Source organism: Balaenoptera musculus, chromosome 1 (genome assembly GCF_009873245.2).
Source record: "Balaenoptera musculus isolate JJ_BM4_2016_0621 chromosome 1, mBalMus1.pri.v3, whole genome shotgun sequence".
Lineage (NCBI taxonomy): Eukaryota > Metazoa > Chordata > Mammalia > Artiodactyla > Balaenopteridae > Balaenoptera > Balaenoptera musculus.
This window is the reverse complement of record NC_045785.1, coordinates 17,461,026-17,487,791: the sequence shown is the minus strand read 5'-3', so window position 1 is coordinate 17,487,791 and position 26,766 is coordinate 17,461,026. Positions and strand designations below refer to the sequence as shown.

At 55.6% G+C, this 26,766-nt stretch overlaps 1 protein-coding gene across 1 annotated transcript in view; it reads right to left on the bottom strand.

The window, feature by feature from the left end:
* Positions 1-6,479: 6,479 nt before the first annotated feature.
* The window catches only part of EPHA8 (EPH receptor A8), a 35,008-nt gene continuing 14,721 nt past the window's right edge, over positions 6,480-26,766 (bottom strand). The window contains exons 4-17 of the mRNA XM_036846380.1: positions 22,018-22,173; positions 19,502-19,837; positions 15,182-15,306; positions 14,944-15,106; positions 13,584-13,677; positions 12,519-12,586; positions 11,639-11,803; positions 11,270-11,455; positions 10,925-10,986; positions 10,144-10,353; positions 9,230-9,379; positions 8,953-9,143; positions 8,506-8,679; positions 6,480-8,360 (exon numbers count right to left, since the gene is read on the bottom strand). Coding sequence (XP_036702275.1) covers positions 8,246-8,360; positions 8,506-8,679; positions 8,953-9,143; positions 9,230-9,379; positions 10,144-10,353; positions 10,925-10,986; positions 11,270-11,455; positions 11,639-11,803; positions 12,519-12,586; positions 13,584-13,677; positions 14,944-15,106; positions 15,182-15,306; positions 19,502-19,837; positions 22,018-22,173 — 2,195 coding nt within the window. The 3' untranslated portion in view covers positions 6,480-8,245. The remainder of the gene's footprint in view (positions 8,361-8,505; positions 8,680-8,952; positions 9,144-9,229; positions 9,380-10,143; positions 10,354-10,924; positions 10,987-11,269; positions 11,456-11,638; positions 11,804-12,518; positions 12,587-13,583; positions 13,678-14,943; positions 15,107-15,181; positions 15,307-19,501; positions 19,838-22,017; positions 22,174-26,766) is intronic.

Here is a 26,766-nt window from a genome sequence, read left to right as displayed (position 1 = left end):
CACACAAGTGCGTGCCCGGGGAGGAGGGGAGGAATAATGACCTTTTAGCATCCAAAGATGATGTCAGCATTGGGAGGGAGGGGACTGCACCTGGGCTCCCCTCCCCTCACCGCCTTGGCCCCAACCCTTGTGTCACCTTGGCCATGCCTCCACTTGAACCTTCCCTTGATGGTTCCTGGCTTCCTTCACCTGAGTCTGCATCACCTCTACCCCTGCCCTCTGCCCAGCCAAGACCCTGGGCCCCCTTCTTCTTCCCTTGGGCTCCTGCCATCTCAAAGCAGGCAGGTGGCTTTCTGGTTTATTTTGGTTTATTTTATTTGATGTTGGACCCCTCATCTTTGGTATTCAGAGAGAAGCTCTTGTGATAATCTCTCCACTCTAAATGCTCATCACATTTCTCTTAAAGCCACAGGCGCTCCCCCCATTCCCATCTTTTATTCATCACCTTCCACCAGCCCCAACACAGAAGACATGGAAATGCAAACCCTCCAAGGACTGCGAATTTCACGCCAGTAGCTGACCCTTCCCCAGCCACCTAGGGTGGGAGAGATGGAAGTGTCCTAATGAGGTGCCTGGGCATTGGGAATGGAGTTTGAGAGGTGGTGATCCACGGGCCTTCATCCCCTAGGTGAAATGAGAGATAGAGGAACAATGGTGAGGGGCCTTCCCTGGGGCTAGGATGCTAGCCTACCCCTTCCTACTTCCAAGACCTCACCCACGCTCACCGACAGCTTCACCCTTGCACCATCCCAGAGGCACCCAGCCACCTTCCTTCAGCTGTAGTGACCAACACCAGACACGATCCCTTGTATCTTACCCTCATATCATCTTCTAATCCTCATGACAAGCCTGTGTGGTGTGTATAGTATTGACCCCATGTAATGGGCTCAGGATCACATGGAAGGGAAGGATGAAGAAACTGACCCCAAGATAGAGCACATACTCAGGGCCCCAGTAAGGTTATTTGCCTGTGTCTCTCTCATTCACTGAATTCTGACCATGATCCAGCACTGGGCTGAGCACTGGGGTTCTCTGGCTAAATAGGAACAGCTCTGGTCTTAATCAGTCCACAGGGAAGGGGGGGGGGGAAATCTATCACAGTGCAATATAAGTGTTTTAATGGGAAGTCTGGGGGTCTGCGGGAGCTCAGAGAAGGGAGGCATCCAGCCCTAAATTAGGGAGAGGGGTACCAGAGGTTGGGATCTTCAGTAGGGGAGGAATTAACCAGAGGGGAAGGGAGGGGAAGAACATTTCTCTAGTGGAAAACATACATGTTCCACAGCCATAGGAGAGGGCCGAGAATGTTTATGGACCTGCAGGTGTTTTCTTGTGGCTGTAGGGTCCTCTGTGGGTTTTCTGGGGAGTGGGCACAAGGGATGAGACAAGATACATGGGTGGGGCCAGATAAGGAACGTTTGCTTGGTGCCTTGGATCACCTCTTCCTACACCTCCTCTAACCCCCAGTTGTACCATCTGTTTTCCTCTCCCCATAAGCTCCCTCAGAGGGCTGGGAGGGTTTGGCCAGCTTTGCCCACACTCAGGGCCCAGAAGGTTATTCTTCCAGGGGGCTTCTGTGTTTCCTCAGGGGAGTCCAAGTAGAGCAAGGCTTGCTCCAAAGAGATGAGATACTAATGGTGAAAATTCAGGCATTGTATCTGATTAAAGTGTAAGGTGTTCATATGTCTGAGGATTTCCTTTTGATCATCAAACTGCTCCTCTGGGGAATTTTTTTCCCTTCTGCAGGTGGTCCTAGAATGGTGATACCAAGATCCAGGAGGTAGAAGACAGTCCAAAGCTGCTTTGGGAAGCCTTCCTTTAATGCACGTTATGAAAAGTTAGGTGGCCTGGGTTCAGACCCAGACTGTGCCTCTGATGCTGTGGGAACTTGGTTGAATCCTTTTCTCTCTCTGGGCAGGGCTGGGTTTCTTTATTTAAGAAACATAGAGGGTGTGGAGAATGAACAATCTGGTTCCTCAAAGCCCTCTAATTCTATAATAAAACAAAGGAACTTATTCCAACATTCTATGATCCTATGATTTGGCTTCTATGTTTTCTCTAGCCTGTGAGCATCTTGAGGGCAAAAATTATCTTATTTATTCCAGAATTCACAGATTCAAGGCAGGACCTGTCACAGAAGAAGTGCTCAGTAAATATACATTCATTCATTCATTCATTCATTCAACAAACACCTGTTACACACAAATGAGGGCCACAAGTGTGCTGTGTGCTAAAGTTAAAGCATTGAGTAAACTAGATGCCATACTTGCTTTTTAGAATGTATTGAATGATGGGGGCAGAAAATAAGTAAATAGACCATGTATAACTTCAACAGGTTTCAAGGGCTATAAAAAAATAACATTGGGTAACATGGTAGAAAGTGACTCAGGAAGAAGCAGTCACTGTCTGGCTGAATATTTTGAAGACATGGAAGAGCATCCCATGAAGGAGGAAGAGCTAATGCCAAGGCCTGGCACGTTCAAGAAGTAAAAAGAAGGGCATGAATGAGGGGGAGGATGAGTGGAGGGAGGTTGGAGAGGCCAGCTGGTGCAGGTTATGTTGGGTGTTTTAGGCCAGGTGAGGATTTTAGATGTCATTATCAACTTGATAGAAAGCTTTTGGAGGGTTTTATAACTAGGGAAGTGGCATGATCTCTTTTAAATTTTTAAGATCCCTCTGGCCATTCATGGAGAGTGGATTATGGGGGCGAGAGAGGAAGCAGGTGGACCCATGAGGAGGCTCCCGCAGACCTCCAGGGGAGGGGAGTAGTGGTGGCTCAGACTTGAGGGCAAGTGGAGATACATGGTTAGATTTAGAATGCAGTTCGGAGAGAGCTGACAGGACCTGCTGATCGGTTGCTGCACGACCAGCCCCCAGCCATTGGAGTCCAGCACCCTGGACAGCGCACTCCAGTTCTCCGAAGGGCTGGTTCCGGTTTCTCCCGAGACGCTGAGATTCCTGAAAGCAGCCCTCATTACTTTCTAATTATAAAACATTTCACTTTCTAATTATAAAACATTTCAACATTCAGAAAAATCAGAAAATAATGTGACAGACGGGTATGTGTCCACCAAGATCAAATGGGTGTTAACATTTTGCCATATTTGCTTCAGAGCCCTCTCTTTTTAAAAAAGAAAATAACTGAAACCTATCAATACAGTTCAATACCCCTCTCCTCCTTGCCTTTATTCCCCAGACGTAACTGAGCTGAAGCTGGTGTTTATCTGTTCCAGACGTGTACTGTCTTCATCTAGTTATGCATGCAAAACCTGTAATTGTATTGTTACATAAATTTTAAAAGTTTATATAAATGGTATAGTACTGTACACATTCCTTCGTCATTTATTTTTTCACTCCATATTTATGTTCTGGAGATTTACCTATACTGGGACATGTTGATCTAGTTTGTTCATTTTAACTGTGATAGATGATTTCATTATATTTATAAAGCAGCTTATTTTCCTGTTCTCCTGCTGAGAGGCAGTTAAGCTGCTCCCCATTTTTCTATCATCACATACTAAGGTGCAATGAATATCCTTGTCCATGTATCCTTTTTCATATGCGTTTCTCTAGGATGCATAGAAAACACTCTGGGTTCTCCACCCACATTCTTTGAACTGCAGGTGCACTCATCCTCCAGCTGCTGTGAGTGTTGGCTGCTAAGGGCTCACAGCTGCTCACAGCTTCTTGGGAATGTCCTCATCCAGGAAGTTATAAGTTGCCCCCCTGCATTGGGCAGCCCATAGCCAATGACTGATGGATATGGGGGGTGCAAAAGTCTGGCCCCCTTGCCTCAAGGCAGATGCACTCTGCAATGTTATTAATGCTCCAGACCTCCCCACAGGATCAGATTGAAGCTAATCTCCAACTGAGAACCCACCATTACTTAACATTTCCTCCTACCCTATCTGCCTGCCTCTCTCTCTTCACATGAGAGCCCTCCCTCAATAAATCACCTGCACAGGAATCTCAGGCACTGTTTAGGGGACCTAACCTAGGACAGGCACACACTAAGGCAGAGCTGCTGGGTCTCATCTTAAAATTTACTGTTTCCAAATTTCTCTCCAAAGTAGTTGTACTAATTTACATTCCCACCAGCAGTTTATAAACATTGCTATTCCCCCCCGCCACGTTCATCAATACTAGTGTTATAGATTAATTTTGCCAGTCAGATTGGTGTAATATGCTAATTTTTGTTTTAATTTTCATTTCCATGCTTACTAGTGATGTTGAGAATCTTTTTAATATCTTTATTGGCCATTCAGATTTCTTCCTCTGTTATTTGTCTGTTCATAGCTTTTGTCCATTTTCCTATTGCTTTGGAATGTTTTGGTAAATTGATTCTTTGAAGTTTAAAAAAAAATTTTTTTTTAAATTTTGGAAACTAATTCTCTCTTGGTTGGTTGTACAGTTTACCAATATCTTCTCCCAGCCATGGCTTTAACAAATTTATTTTTTGTCATGTAGAAGTTTTTAATTTTAATGAAATAAGATTTATCATCATTTCCTTTTATCATTTGTGCTTGTTGTGTCTTATTTTCTACTCTAAGATCGTAAAGTTATTTTCCTGTTTTCTTGTAAAAGCTTTATAGTCTGCTTTTCACATTTAGGACTTTGATCAACCTGGAACTTATTTTGTGAGTCATGTGAGCAGAAATCTACTTTTATCTTTTTCCATGGGGGTATTTAATTGTCCTAACATCACTCATTGACTACCCCTTGCCATGTTTCAAACACTCATATATATTTGGGTCTGTTCCTAGACATTATTCTGTTCTTCTTATGTTTCTCTATTCCTGGGACTAAATCAAATGATTTTAATTATTAAAGCTTTATAGTAATTATTGAGATCTGGCAGGGTGAAGTTCCCTTCCTCTTCCTCTTCTTTCATCTTCAAAACTGTCTTAGCTATTCTGGGTTCTTTTTTATTCCATATGCATTTTTGGATGACCTTGTCAAGTTGCAGAGAAAACCTCATTGCAAATGTTATTGGGAATAAAATGTATAGATTAAATTGGAAGCTTCTAGTCAACTTTATAACAGGGAGGCTTCCCATCCACGAGCATGATTTGTTTCTCCTGTGGCTGTTATTCTTTATCTCCTCCGCATTCCATCCTTGCACAGGGCACTGCCTAGGAAATGAATCTCCAAACCCTTCTCATCCTCCAATGCCCAGCTGAATTCTCCCTCCTCCAGGAAGTCCTTGGTGACAGCCCTGGCCCTCCAGGCTCAATCTCCCCTACACTCCTCCTCTAACCTCCTTTAACCCCTCTGCATGCACCATTTTCTGGACACTTAGCCTCCTGGATCCAACTGAGGGAACCATTTTTGTGCACTCTGTACCTCCGCCTAGAGTTCAGCTTTGTATCCCCAGTGGCACCCACTACATAGTAGGTGCTCAGTAGGTCCTACTGAGATGGTTGGTCCTTAGGGAAGAGAACTTATGTAATAGCAGGTTCTTCCTCATAGGAAACAGCTGGTTCCGTGGGGTGGCGCCTAGATTGGAGTTTAAGAGTTTCAGAGGGAAACACATCTGGCTTGAGCTCAGGCAGATCTAGCTTACATGATGGTTCTGCCACGTGGGATTGGCCTCTCTGAGCATGATTATTAGTGAGATTGTAGAAAACACATAAATGTGTTTTCTCCATGGTCCCCCTTTCCCAAATTGAGGGAGAGGCAGGAACGAAGACACTTCCCTCAGCTGGAGGGGCTACTGGAGACCATTTACTTGTTCATCAGCAAGACCCCAGGGGTATCTTCCCCAAATGTCTGAGCCATTGACTCAAACGGGCACAGTTGGGCTCTGCTGCCACCACCCTCTCTCTTGCTGCTGTCCCCTTTCTCTGGGAGCAGAGTAGGGTCCTCAGCCTCCTGATGTAACTATGGAAGCTGCTTGCATCCTGTCTTCCCTTCCCTGCCCCATAGGACCCAGGTCTCTCAATGGGCCCCTTGTTCCCAGGGAAGCTGTCCCATGAGACGCTCTTTTCTCATGCATTCCTCCTCCAGGGCTGTCCTTCTTCCCCAAGAGAACGCGAGGCAAGGGCGATGCCCAGCTACAAGAGATTGAGCTCCAGTGTTAAGCACCAGCTGTACCTCACAGAAGAAAGAACTGGGGGTGCTTCCTAGCAGAGCATGAGCTTTGGAGTTGGACAAAACCTGGGTTCCAATTCAGACCCCCAAAAACTGACTTTAGGCAAGTTATAAGACTCAGCCTCCTCTTACACAAAATGGGCACATGAATCCTACCTCCTAGGATAGATGAGAAGACCAGAGAGGGAAAAAGAAATGTATGGGATGCATACAGTAGGTGCACAGCATAAGGTTGCTCCTTCCTTACCAGGAGAGGTCAAGGTTGTAGGAATGGGAAAAAATAGGGGACACAGGCAAAGATGAGGCAGAATTTATTCTCAATGTGGGTAAGTACAAGATTCAGGATGGAGACCACAGAGAGGCAGATCCCTGGGACTTTGAGGGGCACCTCACATTGGGGGCAGGGGCCACACTTTCCCAAGTGCCAGGCCCACTCTGTTCCCCCTGACTGTGAGGATCCAGAGCCCAGGAACTGGGTGAGAGTGGGGTGGGGGTGGGAGGAAGACAGGGTCCTCCCCGGATCGTGTCCTGACCATGTTTCCGACTTCCATAGGAAGGAAGAACAGCTCGGCTATATAGTAATATAATATATAGAGGTGTAGAGAGCTGGCCGCGGCACCTGGGCGGGGCTGAGACTCCCCGAATTATTGCAGGAGGGAGAGGGGGCTCAGTGCTGGTGTCTCCGTGGAACAGCCGTGCTGGCTACTGGGAGGGCTGGGCAGGGGGTGGGGCTGGGCTTGCCCCTCCCTCGGGGCCGGCAGTGGTCACCCAGCATCCTGCCCAGTGGGGTTCCTTGGGCCCTGCTTCCCCTGGGATGGGGCTTTCTCACCCTGGGTGCTTTTTATGTGCTTTGAAGATCATTTTTGCATTGTCAGGAGTGAGGAAAAAATATTCTGACATGGTAGAAAAAGATATTTACATACCCTGGTGGGCCGTTAGAGGGAGGGTCAACTCTGAGTGGGGGGTGACTTCCTCCTCTGTGCAGGAGGACGTGGGGAAAAAGCCCCGGGAGGAGGCTCAGCTCCGAAACTTCGCTGCCATGTGACCTTGGACAAGGCACGCTCCCTTGGTCTGCCCGGAAGGTGCAGGAGGGGTGGACTCGGGGCTGAAAAACTAGGATGTTATGGTCCTTTTTCCTAGGTGTGGGTCTGGGGGTCAGGCCAGGGCTGAGCAGTGAGATTGGCAGAGGGACTTCCGAGTGAGGAGCCCTAGGCTGTGCAGCGGCATCAGAGACTCGAAGGAAGTTGGTGGCCCCTGGCCCCTGGCCAGGTAGCCAAGTTCAGCTGAGGGCATCTCACGTACCCTGGGTTGATGCCTACACAGAAGGTGGCCAGAGGGGCTGGCCAGGAACCCTGTTTTCCTGTTGAAGCAGTGGTGGGAGCCAGGTGGAGGAGGCAGGCGGCCCCCCACCAGCTAGATGGAGGGCTCAGACCTGAGATAGAGCCGGGGGTGGGCTCACCCGGGCGGAGACAAGGGTGGGCCTGGTGCTGGTGCGGTTTGGAAGTAGCCCCTGGCTCCAGCCTCCAGGCTTGGGGGAGGGGGGTGAGCTTCTCCCCAGTCCCTGTGGGTGCTGGGACCTGGGCCCACATCTGATGGGCAGTGTCACACCGAGTTCCCTGCTCACGCATCCTCACGCTGTGACTCGCGTCCTCATTCATGACATGCCATCCACAGTCACACACATGTGCCCCCAGCCTCAACGAATAAGCACACTCACCATAACTGGCACACATCCATGGGGGACCTGATGGGTGGACACACACACACATGATCACACGTGTTCACAAGGGCTCCTGTGACCTCGTGAGAACACACCCCTACAGCACGTGAGTGCGTGCACACAGGCACCCTCACGCACACGCGCACACACACAGGGGCAGGTGAGCGACATTGCTGTTGGGCTCAGTGGCATTGAGGCCCCAGCCTCTGGGACAGAGAAGGCCCTCTGCCCTGGGGGCAGGTGTCCCCTCCCTGCTGGGCACCAAAGGTCCCTTCCCAGGTGGCCTGACCCCAGATAACTCCAGGTCTTGCGGTGGAGTCCTCAGCCTCCCTGGCACCTGAGGGGAAGGCAGCCAAGGAGGAGGGACAGAGGCCTGGGGGGGTGCCAACCCTGCGAGTCCTCTGACGGCTGGCATGACCCTGGGCTGGCTCGGTTTGGTCAGAGGTGCCGGTGGGGCCCCTGGGTGCTGGTCAGCTGGGCCCTCATGGTCTGGATGCTGCCCAGGATCTTCTTCTGGTGGCCCATGAGGGTGATGCCCAGGGCACGCACATCCCTGTAAAGGAAGGCGGTGCTGACCTGGGAGTCTGGGAGCTGTGGAGACGGGGACATACCCATCCCTGGAGCTGCCATCCTCAGCGGCTCCACCTCTGGCCTCTGCCCTCTCCCCCTGCTCCCGTCCCCAGGGGCCCACCACTTACTGAGCATTCATACGTAGCACCATGCCCAGAGAGGAGTAACCCCCAGCAGCGAAGTGGTCCCGGTAGCGGCCCATGCGGATGGAGTCCAGCCAGTCCCCCACGGTGAGGCCCCCGCCGCCACCCCCGCCCCCGCGGAGGTCAAAGCAGCTCCGGGCAAAGGCGGGGGGCGGGCACCTGAGGCACAGGGGCCCTTGGTAAGTGGTCTGCCAGGAGACACTGGCACCAGCCACTCAGCCTGCATCTAGGCTCGGCAGTGGCAAGGAGGGTCTGAAGGGTTAGACCGCAGGCTTGGAAGTAGAGGTCTGAACAGGGGTCAGAGGCCCAGGCTGGGTCTGGTCCAGGGGTCAGGGCAGAGCCATCCCAAGGCCTGGACTAAGTCCGGGCCTTGCCTAGGGCAAGCAGGGAGGGTAGCCGTGCTTGGTTGGAGCTGGGGTGGGCGCCAGGCACCTGTTGACAGTGGCCGTGGCCCTGAGACTCTCAGGGCTGCGGATCAGCGTGTCCAGGACGCTGACGATCTGGGAGAAGCGAGGCCGCTGGGCCCGGTCCTTGTGCCAGCAGTCAAGCATGAGCTGGTGCAGGGCGCGGGGGCAGCCCATGGGCGCGGGCAGGCGGTACCCCTCCTCCACGGAGCTGATGACCTGTGGGGGGAACACGGCGATGGGCTGGAGCGGTCCCTCCCTCCGAGGCCCCGGCCGCCTCTGCCCAGCCAGGCTCCGGCACTCACGTCCTGGTTGGTCATGTTCCAGTAGGGCCGCTCCCCGTAGGCAAGCACCTCCCACATGACCACCCCAAAACTCCACACGTCGCTGGCCGAGGAGAAGGTCCGGAAGGCGATGGCCTCGGGGGCCGTCCAGCGGATAGGGATCTTCCCTCCCTGCGACGGACACACGAGTGTTGAGAGCTTCTCCCCAGCTCGTCAGGGAGCTGAAGGCAGGGGTCTGGGCTGGGAAACTTGAAGGCTGGTTGGAGAGACACGGCCTCCACCTTCCAAGAGCACCTGTTCTGATGGGGGAGACCTGCACATGGAGCTGGTGTGGAGACTGAACAAAAGACAGTGGGTGGAGGGCCTGGCACCCAGTAGATGCTCAGTAAGTATCGGTCAACAGGTTGATGCCTGAACAAGTGACGAAGCTCAGAGAACGTGGTCTAGTAATTTTCCAGCTCCCCTGGAGGGTTTTTTTTTGGTCACAAAATCCTTTCTCTACGTGAAACCTTATTTGGAGGCTCAGTGGGCGAGATCCTAAGGGAAGGTCCTGACTGAGGAAGGGGTGGAGGCCCTCCGCCCTTAAGGCAGCCCCTAAAGCACTGCTAGAGAAGCCCAAATCCCCCCAGAACACATTTTGAAAATGCTGGTTTTTAGTCAAACGTTAGAGACAGACGTGGAGTGGAGGCTATTCAGAGAGACGCCAACTCTCCCCAAATCTCCCAGTGAGTGAGGGATGGGGGGACCGGCCCTGGTATCTCCGCAAGCCAGTTAGTGACGGAGCAGAGGTGGGAAAGCTTTGGTGCAAACTGAGGTGCAGAGAAGAGGTAGGACTCGCCCCAGGTTGAAGGCAACCCTGAAACGTCCAACTTCCCTAACGACACGTGGGGGGCTCCATCCCAGGGCCTGCTGGAAAGGGGGTGCGGGCTACGCACCGTGGTGGTGTAGGCGGCGTTGGGGTCGTCCTCCAGCACCCGCGAGAGCCCGAAGTCAGACACCTTGCAGACCAGGTTGCCATCGACCAGGACGTTGCGGGCAGCCAGGTCGCGGTGGACGTAGCCCAGGTCCGAGAGGTAGCGCATGCCGGCGCCCACTCCTCTGAGCATGCCCACCAGCTGCATGATGGTGAACTGCCCATCGTGAGTCTGCAGGGGGACGTGGCTTGGGCTTCAGGAAGGCTCTTTGCAGTTTACAAAGTGCCTCACTGCTTAGGAAGCATGTTGCTGTTTAAGGTTTGTTCTCACGTCTCATTTACATTCACAGCAACCCTGAGAGGTAGGTAGGGGGGCAGTGACTGGTCATCCATTTTGCAGAAGGAGAAATGGAGGCCCAGAGAGGTTTCGCCCTGTGCCTAAGAGCACCCAACAGATAAACGGCACGGCGAGGGCTGGGAATCTAGGGATTTCCACCACCACCCGCCATGCCTCCCAGCTGACTGGGGCCCTGGGTCCCCACAGAGGCACCCCTCTTAGCCTGTGTGCAGGACAGCGCATCAGGACCCGTGCAGCAGAGGGACTTCCACGTGATGGGGGGCTGCAAGGCAGTTTGATGGGCTGACCCTGAAGACCCCTCCCCACACCTGGCTCGCCCTTCCCCAGGTCTGCTGGGTCCAAGCTCTGGGGAGGAGGGAGTATCTGGAGGTCTCACATTATCTCCTACCACCCAGACTGAACTTCCCTCCCCCGGCCCAGGTGAAAGGAGGGGCGGGGCACGCACCCTCAGGAAGGTGTCCAGAGAGCCGTTCTCCATGTACTCGGTCACGATCATTGCCAGCTGGCCTGGGGAGGGCGACGGGGAGGAGGTGGCTACTGGTGGGGGGATCAGGAACATGTCCCCCCCGCCCCCGCTATGAGCTGCCAGGAGCTGGGCCAGCACCCAGGGCCCCAGGGAACGTAGGGTTTCCACTGGGGTTCCAGGCTCTGGGCCCCCTTCCCTGCCAAGTCATCTGGGGACCTGAGCCAGGGGGATGGGGCAGGGCAGGGTGGTCTGGGGATGGACCTAGAGCCCTGACCCCAGCAGGAGGGGCCCTGCAGGGTGAGGCTGCCGTCGCCTGGCACCTACCACGGGTGACGACACCTTCAAGGCGGATGATATTGGGGTGGTCAAACTGACCCATGATGGATGCCTCACTCAGAAAGTCCCGCCGCTGTCGCTCTGTGTAGCCGGCTTTGAGGGCCTTGATGGCCACGGGCATGTCCCGCTGCCCCGGCACCTGCAGACGCCCGTAGCAGACTTCCCCGGACTCTCCTGTGAACCCAAGTGAGGCAGGCAGGGGGTGGGCGGTGGGACCTTCCTCCCCTCACCCCAGACTCCGCACACCCGAGTGTTTGGCCATGTGGGGCATCTTGGCTCCCGTGTCCCTCTGCACTGGGTGTCCCTCCCCTGGGCACCCCCTGTGATGTCCCCACGCTCACAATCTCTGAAGCTCACCGGAGCCGATGATCTTCTCGATGTGGATTCTAGAGGCTTCGATCTCGCGGGTGAAACCTCGGCCTGCCCGGCCCGGCTCCTCGTAGGTGTGGGGTTCTGCATAGAACTGGGGCTCTGGGATCTTCCCCGGAGGGTGGTGCAGGGGCAGGAAGACGGGTGGAGGTGCTGAAGGGCCAGGAGAGAAGGGCCATCGGTGGGCCCCATGAGGACTTTCTCTCCCAACATTCCCTGGGCCTGGGATGGGACTCGGGGTGGAGTGAGAAGTGTCTCCGGGAATCCCAGGACGTGGTGGCAAAGAGTAGGTGCCCAATAAGTGCTTGCCACGTGAAAGCAGGGTCTCTGTGGAGTAGCTCTGGGGAGTTTGGGATTTCTCGTGAGTTCTGAGCCTGTCTGTCATTTTTCTGGGGTCACTTTTAGGGTCCTTAAGACCTTTCTCAATTGTCCTAGGGTAGGAATGTGACCAAAAAAGGTCACATCACAGTGCCAACTCAGATTGATGGAAAGCGCTTCTCTAGAAGACTGTGTTAAGAAGGATTCTGAGACTGCATTCAGGCTCCATGGGAATCAGTACCATGATTGACTCTGCCGTGGGCAAAGAAGTGGGGCATTGAGGTAGGCGTCCCCATATTTGCCCTGTTTTCTGAGGTTTCTGCAGGGTCCTGAAAAAGTTCTCTGTAGCAGGGGTTCTTGTCCAAGAGCATATGACCCCCCAAAGTTGTATGTGGGTCTCGGGTCTCTGTGACAGCCCGCTGTCTCTCTCTGGGGCTCTAGTCTTTTCTGTGGGCACCTTTCTCCTTCCCACCTGCGCCACCCCCAGACCGGCACTGGTTCCTACTGTGACCTCGTCTTCTGCATCCAGATCCCTGGGCCCTGCACTCACCCTGCCCGTTCTGATAGTGCATCTTCTCTTCGTCCGAGTGCTGGAAGGCCTTACTGTAGCCGCAGTGCCTGTGGAGGGTGGACCGTCCCTGGCTTCAGCCCTGACCCCGTTCAGGGACACGTCCAAACTCCTCCCTTCTACCCCCTTTCCCCTTTCAGGTCAGCTTCTGCCACCCCAGTCCCTGCCCCTGCAAGGGGGGAGTCCCAACCTCAGGCTCTCAACCCAGCTGAACTGTGACACTCTTGACATTTACAAACACCATATAATTTACAGAGTCAGTCCACTTGGCCCTCACAGCAAAGTCTATGGCATTATTGGCTCAATGTTACACGAAAGCACCCCTGGTAGAGGGGCTGGGAGATGAGGCTTCTGATGCCAACTCCGCCGTGTGACCTTGGCAAGCTCCTTCCCTTCCCTGGACCTCAGTTTCTCCATCTATGGATGATCTTTCCAATTCTCGCTGAGTGGGACCCTAAGCCCACACCACCTCTCTCTGGAACAGAGTGGGAGGGGGAGAGTAAGTAAGAGCATGGTCTTTAGTTTTAACAGACCTGGGTCCTGTCCCAGTTCTGACACCTACTTAGTCGGTGGGCTGGTTTAGGGGTGCTGTGTGTCTGAAACACGTCTGAGTGGAGATGGGAGTGGGCAGCTGGACCTCAGCGGAGAGGCCTGTGCTGGTGACACACTTGGGGGATATCAGCATGAAGGTAGAATTCAAAGCCGTGGGCCCTGAGAAGGTCACTCAGGCAAGATGGAGCTGGGTAAGTAGGAAAGAGAAAAGGGTCCCAGACCAGCCTGGGGTCCTCCAGCTTTCAGGAAGTTGTGCAGAGAGAAGGGGCTGGCGGAGATGGAGGGCAGGCCAGACAGGTGGATGGAAAGTTGGGGGGGGTGAGCCGGACATGGAAGGCAAGAGAAAAGAGTTCCAAGAAGGAGGAAGGAAGAACAGGTGTATCTGTAAGTGAGCCCAGGCACAGGGGATCACTGGCTCAGCGGGGCTGGGGGCAGGCAGGAGACACAGTGCTCCGGGGGAGGGGTTTGGGGCGGCTGGGGGCCAGGACCACCCACCTCTTCTTGCAGATGAGCAGGAGCAGAAGCACGACCAGGCCAGCGATGAGGGTCAGGCAGATCCAGACGATGGTCCGGGTGTCGTGGCGGGGACCTGTGGGGGGAAGTCAGGCTGGGGGGACAGCCACTCAGCCCCGGCCTCAGGCCCAGAGGTCTGGCAGGATTCCCGGGGCCAGGCTGCACCCTCCTCTGCCCCACGCTCCCCTCTACAAGTTTCCCCTTCAATATCCTGCTTTCCAACCTGGTGCCACCACTTCCTGGGACTGTGTAACCTGGGCAGAGTCACTAGACTTCTCTGAGCCTTAGCTTTCTCACCTGTAGTATGAATCCAAAAATGCCTGTCCTGCCCGTTACTGTAACAGTGACAAAGCTGAATACACTGAGAGCTGCACATTCCAGTCAGTAACCCACATCCCTTCCAGGGATAGCCCAGTATTATCGTTAGTTGTCACTTGAGAAAACCGAGGCCCAGAGAACTCAAGGAACTTACTCAAGGACACACAGTAAATGGGATGGAGCCGGGCAGGATTCCTACCTGGGCGGTCTCAACATGGTATCAGACCTAAGAGCACCTGAGACACACAAGTGTCAAGGGGGTGCCAGGTTGAGGAAGGTCATCAACTCAGCCTTGAACCCTCTGTCTTAGCACTGCCCCCCTGGAGGGTGCTGAGTATAGGAGAAGACCCCAATGGGCTGGAGATGGGGGCAGGGGGTTCCCAAGGTTGAATGTGCCTCAGAATCACCCTGAGAGTATGATCAAACCAAAATTTCTGGGCCCCCAGCGCCAGGGTTTCTGCTTCCAAAGGTCTGGGGTGGGGCCTGAGAATCAGCATTTCTGATAGCTCCCAGGGGCTGCAGCTGCTGCTGGTCCTGGACTACACTGTGGGAACCGCTGTTCTGGAGGCGGGGGGTGCAGGGCAGGATGATACTGGGGAAGGGCACAGAGTTTGTCCCCAAGCTGACCAGGTTCAAGTCTTGCTCTGCTGGGTAACCTTGGGCAATTCGCTTTACTGCTCTGACCCCCATTTTCCTCACCTGTAAAATGGGGATGTGGATATTGCCAACTCACTAGAGGGTCTCTGGGACGATTATAAGGTTATCCTGCTAGCAAAGGGCACCATGACGCCTGCAAGTCACACTGATGCTCGGGGAAAGCCTGCAGTTAATGGGCTGTTATGAGCTCTGTCACCTCGGGCATGTAACTTTCCTTCTCTGAGCCTGTTTTTTCACCTGTAAAAATGCTGATCTGGCCCATGCACCAGCTCAGCATGCACTAGTTCCCCTCCTCTGACCACCACGACCCTGGCCCTGGCCCTGGCACCTGGCCCAGCTCCCTCGCCCTCCCCCTCCCTGCACTCACGGGGTTTCCCGGTCTCCACCTCCATGGCCTGGCTGAAGCGGCCGCAGCCAGCCGAGGTGCGGGCTCGGACCTGGAACACGTAGCGGGTGCCCGGCTTGAGGCCCGAGACGGTGGCCCTGGTGGTGACAGCCTTGAGGGTGGAGTAGCTCTGCATCTCCTTGTCCTGCCCGTGGGAGGGGTGGTCAGCCAAGGGTCCCCGGCCTGGTGGCCTCCCTCTTTCTCCCCTCCCTGTGGGTACCTTCTCGTAGTACTTGATCTCGTACTCCAGGATGATGCCATTGGGCTGCTCTGGCTCCTGCCACAGCAGCGAGACGCTGGTCTGCCCCGCCCGCTCCTGGCGGATCACCACCACCTGGGACGGGGCTGGGGCAGGGGGAGGGAAGGGAGCTCGGTCAGGTCAGATGGGTGGATGGGTGATGATGGGGACTGGCCTCTGTCTGCCCCTTCCTCAGGCCCCGCCCAGGGATGCCGGCTTGGGCCACACTGACCTTACTAACTGTCCTGCCGCCGCCCCAGGAGAGCCAGTACCCTCTGCTCCTCCTGGCAAGTCACTGGCTGCCACCCTGGTCAGTTATCTGGGGTTGGCACAGCCTGGCTCCCAACTGGGGTGCTGGGGTTGGCTTGACCCAGATGGGGCCTGACCCCCCAACTCCCACCGTCTCCTCCTCCTCTCTGGCCAAGCCCATCCACTGGAAGCATGCTGGACCCCCGCCAGCCCCATCAAGCAGCCGCACTTGTCGACCCTGAGGCCCCATCACCTGATGTCTCTGTCTCCGTGTCACCCACCCCCGCCCAGGGCCTGGTGTGCAGCAGGCTCTCAGGAGCACTCGAGGAAGGAGGAAGAAGAGGAGAAGGGAGGGGAAGAATCAAAGGAACCAATGCCCTCACTGCCTGGGTTTGGAGGGACATGAGCTGAGCCTGAGGCCCATGTGAGCCCAAGTATTCTCAAAGTCACACTAGGTCACCCTTTGGCCCCCTTGTTCACTCCCTCATCCACCCATTCTCTCCCCCACTCCTGTGCTCAGAGCAATTACCCCTGAGGTGAGTCTGTTGGGAAGGGTCGGATGTCGACCCAGCCACGGCCAAACCGAAGGGACTGCCCTCAGAGCTGCAATCCAGTCCTCCCTGACCCCTCCAGCCACAGGCCTCCTCTTCCCCCTCTGCTCACCCGAGTTCTGACCCTGCCCTACTCCTCCCGTGCCCCCCCACCTGCCCCATGTGGCCAGCTCTGGCCTCATAACTGGGCATCCTATCTCTCTGCACACGTGGGAGCTCCCTGAGGCAGGGACTGCACATAGTAGGTGCCCAATAAATGTTGCTGGATGACGCTGACATGAAAAATTAAGAAGCAACTCGAGAGTTAAGTTGGAGGGTGTGGTACAGGGGAGACCCCACCAGCCTGGGAATCAGGTCTGGCTTCACAACCCGGCCCGTCTCTTGCTGGCTGGGCCCATGACTGCCTCTGGGCAGTTTCTCCACCCAGAAAGTGAAGCTGGTGGGCACCAGCTGCCAGGCGGAGGTGAGGATCAGAGAAGACCACTGTACGTGTGCGACAGACAGCAGTGCCAGGAACACATGGGTGCCTCTTAAAAACCAACAAATTTGCAAGGCAGGAGGTGCTGTGTGAGTGGGGCAGACACAGAGGGAGACTGGGGCTCAGAGGTGGGACGGAAACAGGGCAGAGCACCAGAGAGGGCTCCAGGGAGGAGGGGGTTGTAGGCAAGAGGCTACGGGGAGGCACGGGGAAGGGGAGGGGCAAGTGGTCTCTGAGGACAGACCTCTCCCATTTGCTCAGGGCTGCTGTCTGCCCCAGGCCCCCAGCCCAGAGCTGTGGGTGTCCACTGGATCATCCCCCTAGAATTTCCTGAATGACTCCCACGTGCTGGGCAGTGGGCTAGGACCTGGGGATACTGCAGTGCCCAAGACAGCCCTCAAGGAACTTATGGTCTAGTTAAGAGAGACAGAGTTAATAAGAGAACAAATCAATGCATAATTACAGGTATGCTAGGTGCCATGAAAGACATGAAGAGGGTGCCGTGATGCAGAGGACCTTACGTCTGCAGGGGCCCAGGAGGGAACTGGGCCATTTCAGCTGAGGTGGTCAGGGTGGGCCTCCCAGAGGTGGGGGACAGCTAACCGAGGACTGAAGGAGGCAGTGAGGGGAACGTCACGGGGAGGAGCACGTCATTCCGACCGAGAGGCAGGGCCAAGGCCCAGGGCAGGGAAGGGCTTGGTGTGTCCAAGGATGAGGACCAGAGGCCAGTGTGGCTGGAAGGGAGAGAGCCCGGCGACAGTGGATGGGGTGAGGCTGGGGAGGTGGGCAGGGGAGGGTCCGATGGGTCCCGTGAATCATGGTGCAGGGTTGTCCAGGCAACATGAGATGGCAGAATTGTGTCCCCCTCCCAAAATTCGTCTACTGGAGCCCTAACCCCCAACACGATAGTATCTGGAGATGGAGCCTTAAGGAGATAATGAGGTTTAGATGGGGGCCCTCATGATGGCATTGATGTCTTTCTAAGAAGAGACACCAGAGAGTTCTTTCTCTCTTTCCTTCTCTCTCTCTGCCATGTGAGGACACAGCAAGAAGGCAGCCGTCTGCAAGCCAGGAAGAAGGTTCTCACCAGGAGCCAAATTGGCCGGCACCTTGATCTTGGACTTGTGGCCTCCAGAACTGAGTGGTAAATGTCTGTGCTTTAAGCCCCAGTCTATGGTATGTGTATGGCAGCCTGAGCTGACTAGGACCGAGGGCATGTGTGCGTGTGGGGTGGAGGGGTCGGAGTGTGGAGGGGGTCACGCTGAAGGGAGACCCAGTGGGACTGGCTGGTGGGTGGACGAGGCACGAGGGAGGGAGAGCCAAGGATGATGGCTGGGTTTGGGGGCTCAAGTAACCCCATGAACAGTGGTGCCACGTCCTGAGATGGGGGCCTGGGGAAGGGGCTGGTTTGGGGGTTCTGTGTGTCTGAAACACATCGAGTGGAGATGGGAGTGGGGAGCTGGGCCTCAGGGGAGAGGCCTGTGCTGGTGACACACTTGGGGGACGTCAGCACGAAGGTGGAATTCAAAGCCGTGGGCCCTGATAAGGTCACTCAGGCAAGATGGAGCTGGGTAAGTAGGAAAGAGAGGAGGGTCCGGACGTGCCTGGGGTCCTCCAGCTTTCGGGAAGTTGTGCAGAGAGAAGGGGCTGGTGGAGATGGAGAAGGACAGGCCGGAGAGCTGGATGGAAAGTGGGGGGTGGGCTGGGCATGGAAGGCAAGAGAAAAGTACTCCAAGAAGGAGGGAAGAAGAGCGGGGGGTGGGAGGGTGGAATGCCCACTGCAAACTGAATTTCTGGGGACAGGTGGGCAAAGGCGCCCGACTGGAGGTGCCCGAAGAGGCCCACAGAGGAGAGGACGCAGATGTGAGGGCAAGACAGCTCTTTAAGGAAGCTTCCACGTGAAGAGAAGTAGTCTCGTGGCTGGAAGGGCGTGCGGGCTCACGGGAGGCTGTTCTTTTTAATGATAGAACACACGGAGAAGTGTGAGGGCTGCAGGTTCTTTGCTCCGCCCTCCGCCCCTGACCAGCCAGACACCTGTCTCGGCCCCCCAGAGACACGCGGGCAGGGGCGGGGCCTGGCACCACGCACAAGGGCCTACTCCCGATTGCATCACTAGCACCGAGCAGAGAGCGTGGCATCTCACAGGTGCTGCACAGGTGCCAGAGGAATGAGGGTCTCTTGGGAGGATGGAGCCCTGGCATCAGGGAGGGGGTGCCCTGGGTTCAGGGTGGGGAAGCCTATTTCACCTGGCAGTGAGACAGACCTGGGTTCGAATCCTGACTCTGCCACTTCTATGTGGTGACCCTGGCTGGCTCCAGGCCGCAGCTCCTCCTCTGTGACACGGTGGGAACGGAGTCACTGAGCCAGGCCTGCGTGGTGTTGGGAGGAGACGGGGGTGAGGAGCCACAGGGCACGTGCCAGGGGGGCTGTTAGCAGGGAAACTGCCGCAGGCGGCCCTCGGGTCAGGCTGCCACTCGACAGGCAGGACCCACCAGAATTTGGAAAGAAAGGGGCTAACTTCAGTCCAACAACTGGCTAGAAACAGAGAGATAAGTGGTTGTCGTCCAAACCAGTATGACCAAATCCATCCCAGGGGCAGCAGTGGCAGCTGTTCTGGAAAATGATAATCAGAGTGATTTGATATTTTAATGACATTTATTGAGCACATACCGTGGGCCAGGTACCGGGCTAAGCATTTTCATTTCCTTCATTTAAGCCTCAGTAACAGAGCAGGTATTATTACTCCTATTACAACAGGGAGGAGACAGAGGCAGAGAGGGAAAATTCTAGAACCCAGGCCTGGGATGGCCATGCTAGCCTGCCTCTGTGCTTTTTGGTTTCCTTCCACTTATAGAACATGTTTCACTTTTCTAAGGGTGCAAAGCCTGGAGCTCAGAGTCCTGGTGAGGAAGGCGGAGCCCAGAGAGGCAGGCACTTGGCCAAACGCCACAGCAAGTCGGCGCAGTGCTCGGATGCCGGGGAGGACGAAGGGCCTGGGAGCTGGGGATGGGCGGCTCCGCCTACCTGCCTGGTTCGTGGTGATGTTGACGACGGCAGCCCGGCGGGGCTCTGGGCTCAGGTCGGACACACCGTTGACGGCCTCGATCCAGAAGGAGTAGTTCATGTGGGCCAGCAGGTTGGCCACCAGCAGGCTGGCCTGCACCAGGCTGGTCTGCTGGGGCACGAAGCGGGTGCTGCTCCCGCACGTCTCGCAGTGGCCCAAGGCCCAGGGGCAGCGGCGGCACACAGCATTGTAGGTGATGTCACTGCGGCCGCCCCGGTCCAGTGGAGGGGCCCACTCCAGGGTCACAGAAGTCCCATTCACGCTGGAGATCAGATTCACTGGTGCCGAGGGGGGGCCTGGAAAGCAGAGAATGACAGGTGGGCGTGGAGGGCACGTATTTGGGCTGGTCTAGTTTCCCCCATCAGATCAGGGAAGGGCTGTGGTTCCCCCATGATACTTGGGGCTCCCTAAGGATAAGGGCACACCTACTCCATCCTCTGGAAGCTCCCCGAGGGCAGAGGCAGTGTCTCTACCGTCAGATTGGGAGCACAGTCAGGGTCTGGGCACAGAAGCCACCCTTCCCCCACCCCATGTAGCACCACCCGGATCCTGGGGTTTGTGCTTCACAAAATTTTCATCCAGAGCTGGGGAGAGACTGCACATAGCAGCTACCCTGGGTGTGAGATGCCCCAGTCATCTGCATCCCCCACTCCACTCCTTAACCCCCTGGCTGGACTTAATGTAAATGACACCGAACACTGTGGTGGAGAAAAGCAGAGCTCCGTGTGCCAAGTGACCCCTCCCCACTGCCCCAGGATGGGAGCCCCAGTCTGGGCAGCACAAGGACACTGGAGAGAGGGGTGGGGCTGGGGGCTGGGAGTTGGGGTAGGATCCTGGGGGTGGGGATTTGAACCAGGAGGGCGTGAGGGGCGATGGAATTCCAACTCTCAGAATCCTAAGCTGGGAATCTTAGATCTTAAGAAAATAGAATTGTAGAATCTCAGAATCATAAAGAACCTTAGACTCTGCAGGGTATGGAATACTAAAAGCCTAGTCTTTTACAGTCTTAAGATTCCTAGAACTGGAGTGCACTGGATTGTGGATTTGGAGAGAAACTGAAGTCCAGCCAGCTAAGTGCAAATGCTCGTGACCTAGAGCCGGGCTCACCTGGCCTGAGGAGCCCAGAGCAGTCACCATGCCCCTCAGCAATCCTTTCTGCCCCAGCAGGTCCTACATGGGGTAAAGGCACACGTCTGGGCCGAACAGGGGAGGGAGGGAGGGAGGGAAGAAGGGTTTACTCGTGCGCCTGGGTGTGGTGTGGTGTATCTGTGTGTAGTGTGTGTGTGTGTGCGTGTGTGTAGCAATGTGAATACACCTGGGCCCTTACCTGCCCTGTGCAGGGGGTCTGGGGCTGGGTGGTGATGGAAGTTGGGGGAGGGGGAGATGGAGGTCAGGTTGGGGTAAATTCTGGGGCAAAACCCATCAGCACCGAGTAAAGTACCCCTCACCCCGTCACAAGAGCCCAAGGCTGGTGAACAGGGTGGGCTGAGCTGGCTGCAGCTCCTCCCCAGCGGGGGTGGGAGGGAGAGGCCCCTCTGGGCCAGCGGAGAGGAGGCCATGCAGGAGCTGCATCAGCAGAAATGCCAAGACAGTCACGCAGCCCTGCAGGCACGGCGCCAGAGTCGCTCAGCGTCCCCTCAGGTACGGGGCATGCGCGCTGCTGCCTCACCCTCTCCAGGCGCACACCTCCCCTGCGGGGCCAGGTGTGCTCATGCTGAGCTCACAAAGCAGGCTCGTTCAAGCTCCACGGGGACTCATGAGTCCGTTCCAGGTACCCAGACGCACACACACGTGTGCACACACCCCTCTAAGAACACTTTACACACGTGGGCACAAGCACTTGAACACTCACACTCTATGCAGGCATCTTCTGCATGAACTGCTACCGACAAGGACACACACAGTCACAAGCGCTGTAGGCCTCCCAAGGCACACACAGAATCCGACACACAGCAGCCACACCCACTCCACATACACAATCATGCACCCCGCCCCCCACTAAAGCAGCTCCCCGAATTCAGCAGCCCCCACCAGTCTCTCAGGCATGGCAGTGATGCGGGGCAGGGGTGGGGGCGGCTCCTCTGCTGCCCGCCTTGCCTCACAGGCAGTCCCCCAGCCCCCAGGACACTGGCATGACCGTTGGGTCAAAAGGTGACCAAAGCCACCTGGTGCTGGGAAGGGCATGAGTCCAGTTCTGTCCTGCCCTTTGGAGCAGAGAGGAGAGACCGAGGGAGGAATGGAAAGATTTCCCTGGAGAGATGGCAGGTGACCTATGACAAGAAGCTGGGAGCCCAGAGAGGTCAAGGCCATTGTTGAGGGGTCAGAGTCACCCCCCATCCCCAGACTGGCCCCTGGCCCATGAGAGCCACCTGTCCCTGCCTCACCCGCTGAGACCTGGCTCCCTGGGAGCTTGAGGGGCCGAGCATGGGGTCCTAGCCTAGTCTCGAGGGTTCTGGGGCCACGGGGTGGTACTCACGGGTGCAGGCTGCAGACGGTGGGTCCAGGGCTGCACGGAAGTAGCTGAGGTCGCAGCGGCAGGCCTGGGCGGCAGGGGCTGCAGAGTGGCTGTGGGGAGGGCAGCGGGCGCAGAGCTGGTCCCCGGGGGCCGACTTGTAGAAGCCCAGCTCACAGGCTGTGGAAGAGAAGGAGGCTTCAGGTGAGCCGGCCGGCCACCCTGACGGGCCTCGGGGACAGCTCTCTGGCCCCGGGGCTCCTGGGGGGTCCCCTGAGGGACAGAGGTGCAGACCTTCAGCATCACCCGTTCCTACTCTCATCTGCAGATGGAGGGACTGAAGCTCAGAGAGGGCCTCTGACTTACACAGGGTTGCACAGCAAGTCGGAGGCAGAGCTGAGGCTGGGACCCTGACACCTGAGTCCCAGCCCCATAGTCTGCACAGGGAGGAGCCTCTCTGAATCCCCCTGGCCGGGCCTCCAACAGCCCCTCCCACCCAGGCTCTGTCGTTCACAGGGCACTTGTCTTTGAGCGAGACACCAGCCTCAGGGGCAGGGGTCAAGGCTAAGAATCCGAGGGGGGCCGAAACCCCAGGGATGTGACCTGGGGACATGAAAGCCAGAGAGGGAATGGGGGTGAGGGAGGAACGTGACTGGAAGAGACATGTGTGATGAGACCAGAGGTTCCCAAACACGGACAGACGTGGAACCATCCCTATAAAAACACAGACCCCAGCCCCATCACAGCCACTGAGTTAGAAGAGCCAGGCGTGGGGCCTCGGAATCTGTGTTTTACAAGCGCCCCGAACAATGCTGATCGTCCAGGAATTGCAGGCTCCTGACCCTCCCAGTCTCACCGTGATTGACCTGATACGTTTCTCGTATCTGACCTTCTCTCCGGCCTCTGACACACACATCTTGCCCCTGATGACCACAGCAGCTTCCAAACCTGGCCCCCAGCTCCGCCTCCCCAGCCCCACTGCCCGCGAGATCACTCTTCCTTTAGCCAGTATCTATGAACACCTATTCTGTGCCAGAGACACAGCCACGAACAAGGTCCACATAGTGTCTGCCCTCAAGAAGCTGGCATTTTTCAAGGCGGCAGGGGGAGACACAGTAAATGAGGCTGTGATCATTTCCAGAAGGAAATAAAGCAGAGGATGTGGCAAAGGGTAAATGGTGGGAGGAGCGACCTTCCCTGAGAAGGTCTTTGAGTTGTGGCCTAAAGGCTGAGAACGAGTCAGCCATGCAGGGAGTGCAGATGTTGTGGGTTGAGGGACTCTCTAAAATGACACTGCTGCTGGGCCAAACCCTCACAGGCTCCCCATGGCCTAAACAATAAAGCCTGGTGTTCAAAGCCTCCCTGCAGCCTCCTTCAGTGCCACTCCCTCTCCTTCAGGCTGAACTAAAGGACTGGCCATTCCCCACACTCAGGAGTTGTTTCCTGTCTCGGGGCCTTTGCACATGCTGTGCCTTTTCTCTTTTGTCACCCTGTCGAATTCTTTCAAGATTCATTTTAACTGTGTCTTTGATGAAGCCTTTCTGGACTGATCCACATCTCCACATGTACACACACACACACACACACACACACACACACAGAAGCAACCCCTCCCCTCCCCATCTTTGCATCCCTGTTCGGTCTCACCACCTGCAACATTATGGCTGTACTTTTTCATCTGTGTGTCTGACTCTCTCTCCTTGGGGGTAGATCCTTGTGAATAGGGCAGGGCCGCCTTATTCATCTCAAAGTTCCTAGGGTCTGGCTCAGGGTAGAAGTTGTCAACACTGGTGGGAGTTTTCAAAGTGAGCTAATCCAGCCAATATCTGCTCTGGGCAGAAAGACAACCCAGGGGTTCAGGAGGACCAAATGCCGCCCAGCCGGGCAGCTCCCAGCTCCATCTGTGGAACTGAACCACTCTGCCACGGGGACCACCAGGAAACTCACTGGGATCTCTCTCCGCTAAGTCCTGTTCTAGAAAACTCAGTGCTTGAGAGAAGCTTCATTTGCAAAGATATGTCATTTATTTGACTGTACCTCTTTATCATAATAGCTAAAATTAGGTTAATTTGTAAAATTCTACAAACTTGAGAGAAAACCTGAAATCAGGAGAAATGATGATGCCCTTAAGTTGCTTCCAGACTCAGAGGCCGTGGAGCCGGAAGGGGCTTATAGGTTGGGAAGTCAGCGAGAATGTGCCTCAGTTTTGAGACCTCTTTCCTACCCCCTGGGGAGACCCCAAGAGGGCTCAGGCCTGACTGGGGGCTGGGTGCTTGGGGTTGTGGGGAGGGTCCTAGTTGACACCCTGTGATCTCCCCTCCTCTTCCCAGAAGCCCCCCGGGGAGGCCCAGTCCCGGGGCACAGCCTAAGAGCTTCCTTCTGAGCCCAAGAAGCAGACAGGGGAAACAGGCTTTGCGCTTCACCAGCAAACATTTATCGAACCTGTGGCTGAACTGAATGACACTCTTCCTCACTGTACTGATCGGGTCCACCTTGATCAACATCTCGGGAACCGTTTGCTTATTCTGTTCCTTATTTATTCCTTCACCCAAATTTACTGAGCCACGGACCGGACATAAATAAGAGCTAGTGCTGCTTTCAAGGAGCTGTCAGAGCAGTGAGGGGCAGATCAGGACACATGCGGTGCCATCTTGGTGTGATGCATGGCACAACATGACAGCCTTTGTTTTTTGAGTCCCTGACCATTCAGAGTTCTGCTAGTCCTCAGGTGTTAAAGGGCAGAAACTTGGGAGCAGGCTGCCTGGGTTCCTTTTCTTTTCCAGCCCCTTCCCCCAGGCTAAGTGACATTAGGCAAGTTGCTGGGCCTCAGTGTCTTCATCTGGAAAATGGGGACAATAATAGTTCCCACCTCCGAGGGCTGTTGTGAGGATGACAAGAGTGAATACACGTGAATTCACACGAGCACAGCGCCTGGCACTCGTCATTACCACTGTACGCAGTCAGCATGAATACATCTGTTTGGCAGAGAGGAAACAGAGGCTGGGGAGCTTGCGTGCCTCGCCCCAGGGTCCCCGCTGAGCCAGGATGCAAACCCCAGCCTTTCCCCCACCAGCCTCTCAACACCCGGCCTCTGCTTATAGACAGCCCCGCCATCCTGCCACTTCACCGGTGGGCGGTTCTCACACGCTCCGCTAATATCCATATGGCTATAAAGTGTCAAGGCTAGATTAATCCGCTCAATGAAAATAAAATAATCTTGAATAAGTATACTAATCACCAGGCCTCAGGGAGCCCGGAGACCTGGAGGCAGAGCCGGGAATTAATGGCCGAGACAGATGGAGCGTCTCTGGGCTGGGGCCCGGCCCTGCCCGTCGACCCAGGGCACTTCCGGAGTCTGCAGTGCCCGGTGTCGGCCGTGCGCCAGGAGGGGCTCCCGCCCCTGCCGAGGGCACCTTGCCCAGGCCGCCTGTCAGGCCGGCAAGCTGACGGAGACCCTGGCCACCTCTCTCCTCTCCCCCACGAAGAGCTTGAGATTTGACAAATAAGGTGTCTGCCAGTGGCCGACCAAAGGAAATTAATTCTAAATCAGATTTTGAACACAGTCAGGAAGGCAAAAGAGCTTGTTGTTCACGCTGCCCCTCCGAAATGAGATGCTCTGATATTTATAGAAAGATGATTAGGGCCGCAGAGGGTGGTTTATATTTTGTGTCCAGGTGACAGAAAGGACGGCAGCCAGGACTTGAGACTCTGGGGGCTGCTCTGTTGGGTGATGCTCTGAGAGGTCCTTCCTCTCTCTGGAGGGGGTGGGGGGGATGCAGCCACGTGTCGGGGGAGGTCACTGGGTCAGGAATGGGGTAGTGTGGGGAGCTTTCTGGTCAGGGGGTTGGGAGATGTGGGATTCAATCAACCACTCCTAGCTGTGTGCCCTTGGGTCAGTCACTTCACCTCTCTGGGCCTCCATTTCCCCACTGGTAAACTGGACTAGCTCCACGTGGCTCTGACATTCTTCCGTGGGTCCCTGAGGCCCAAGTGCGGTCTCCATAAGGATTCTAAAAAGCCATGTGATTGGGCTGGTCCCCTCTCCTGGGCTTTACTGTCTTCTCCGTAAAAGCAACTGCTGCCCAGCCACTTCTGAGGGGAGCCTTGAGGGTGAGACTAGCGAGATGGGAACCTGGCAGCTGGGAGGGTGGCTCTTGCCATGGGCCTGGCCGCTGCCGCAGGCCTCAAGCTCTGGGTCCCTTCTCCTATCACTAGAAGGAAGGCGGAGTGGGGGGGGCACTCGGGTTGGGGAAGCCGGGAATCCCTCTCCCAGTCCTGTTTGCTCAGACAGAACTGCCCGATGGAGAAGGCCAGGGCCCCTCGGGTCTCAGGAGGCCCCGCTCAGGCTGGGCAGGGGGCTCCAGCTTTGAGAGGCCATCTCAAGTAGCCCAGCAAAGGCACCCCCAGTCTGTGTCCAGCTCCTGCTCATCCCCCATCCTCTCCTACTCTCGGGCTACCCACTAGGGAGGGGTGGGGATGGGCGACACTGCAGGGCCGCTGGCCCAGGTCTCCCGTTCGGGGAGGGCCTCAGTTTTGCACCTGTGCTGTTTCTTCAAAGGAGGTTAACAGACAATCACAGAAGCCCACCGACAGGGTTAAGAAAAGTCTCTCCTCGTGCAATTTAAAACCGGCATTCCGCCCCCAAACGTCACTGCCTGCAGTGCACTATGAATTAATATTTTTTATAAAACCTGTAATTATCTTGCAACTGGCATAATTACGCTGCATTGTGATTTAAATGTAAAATTCAAAATATGCTGCAATTCCCTAACC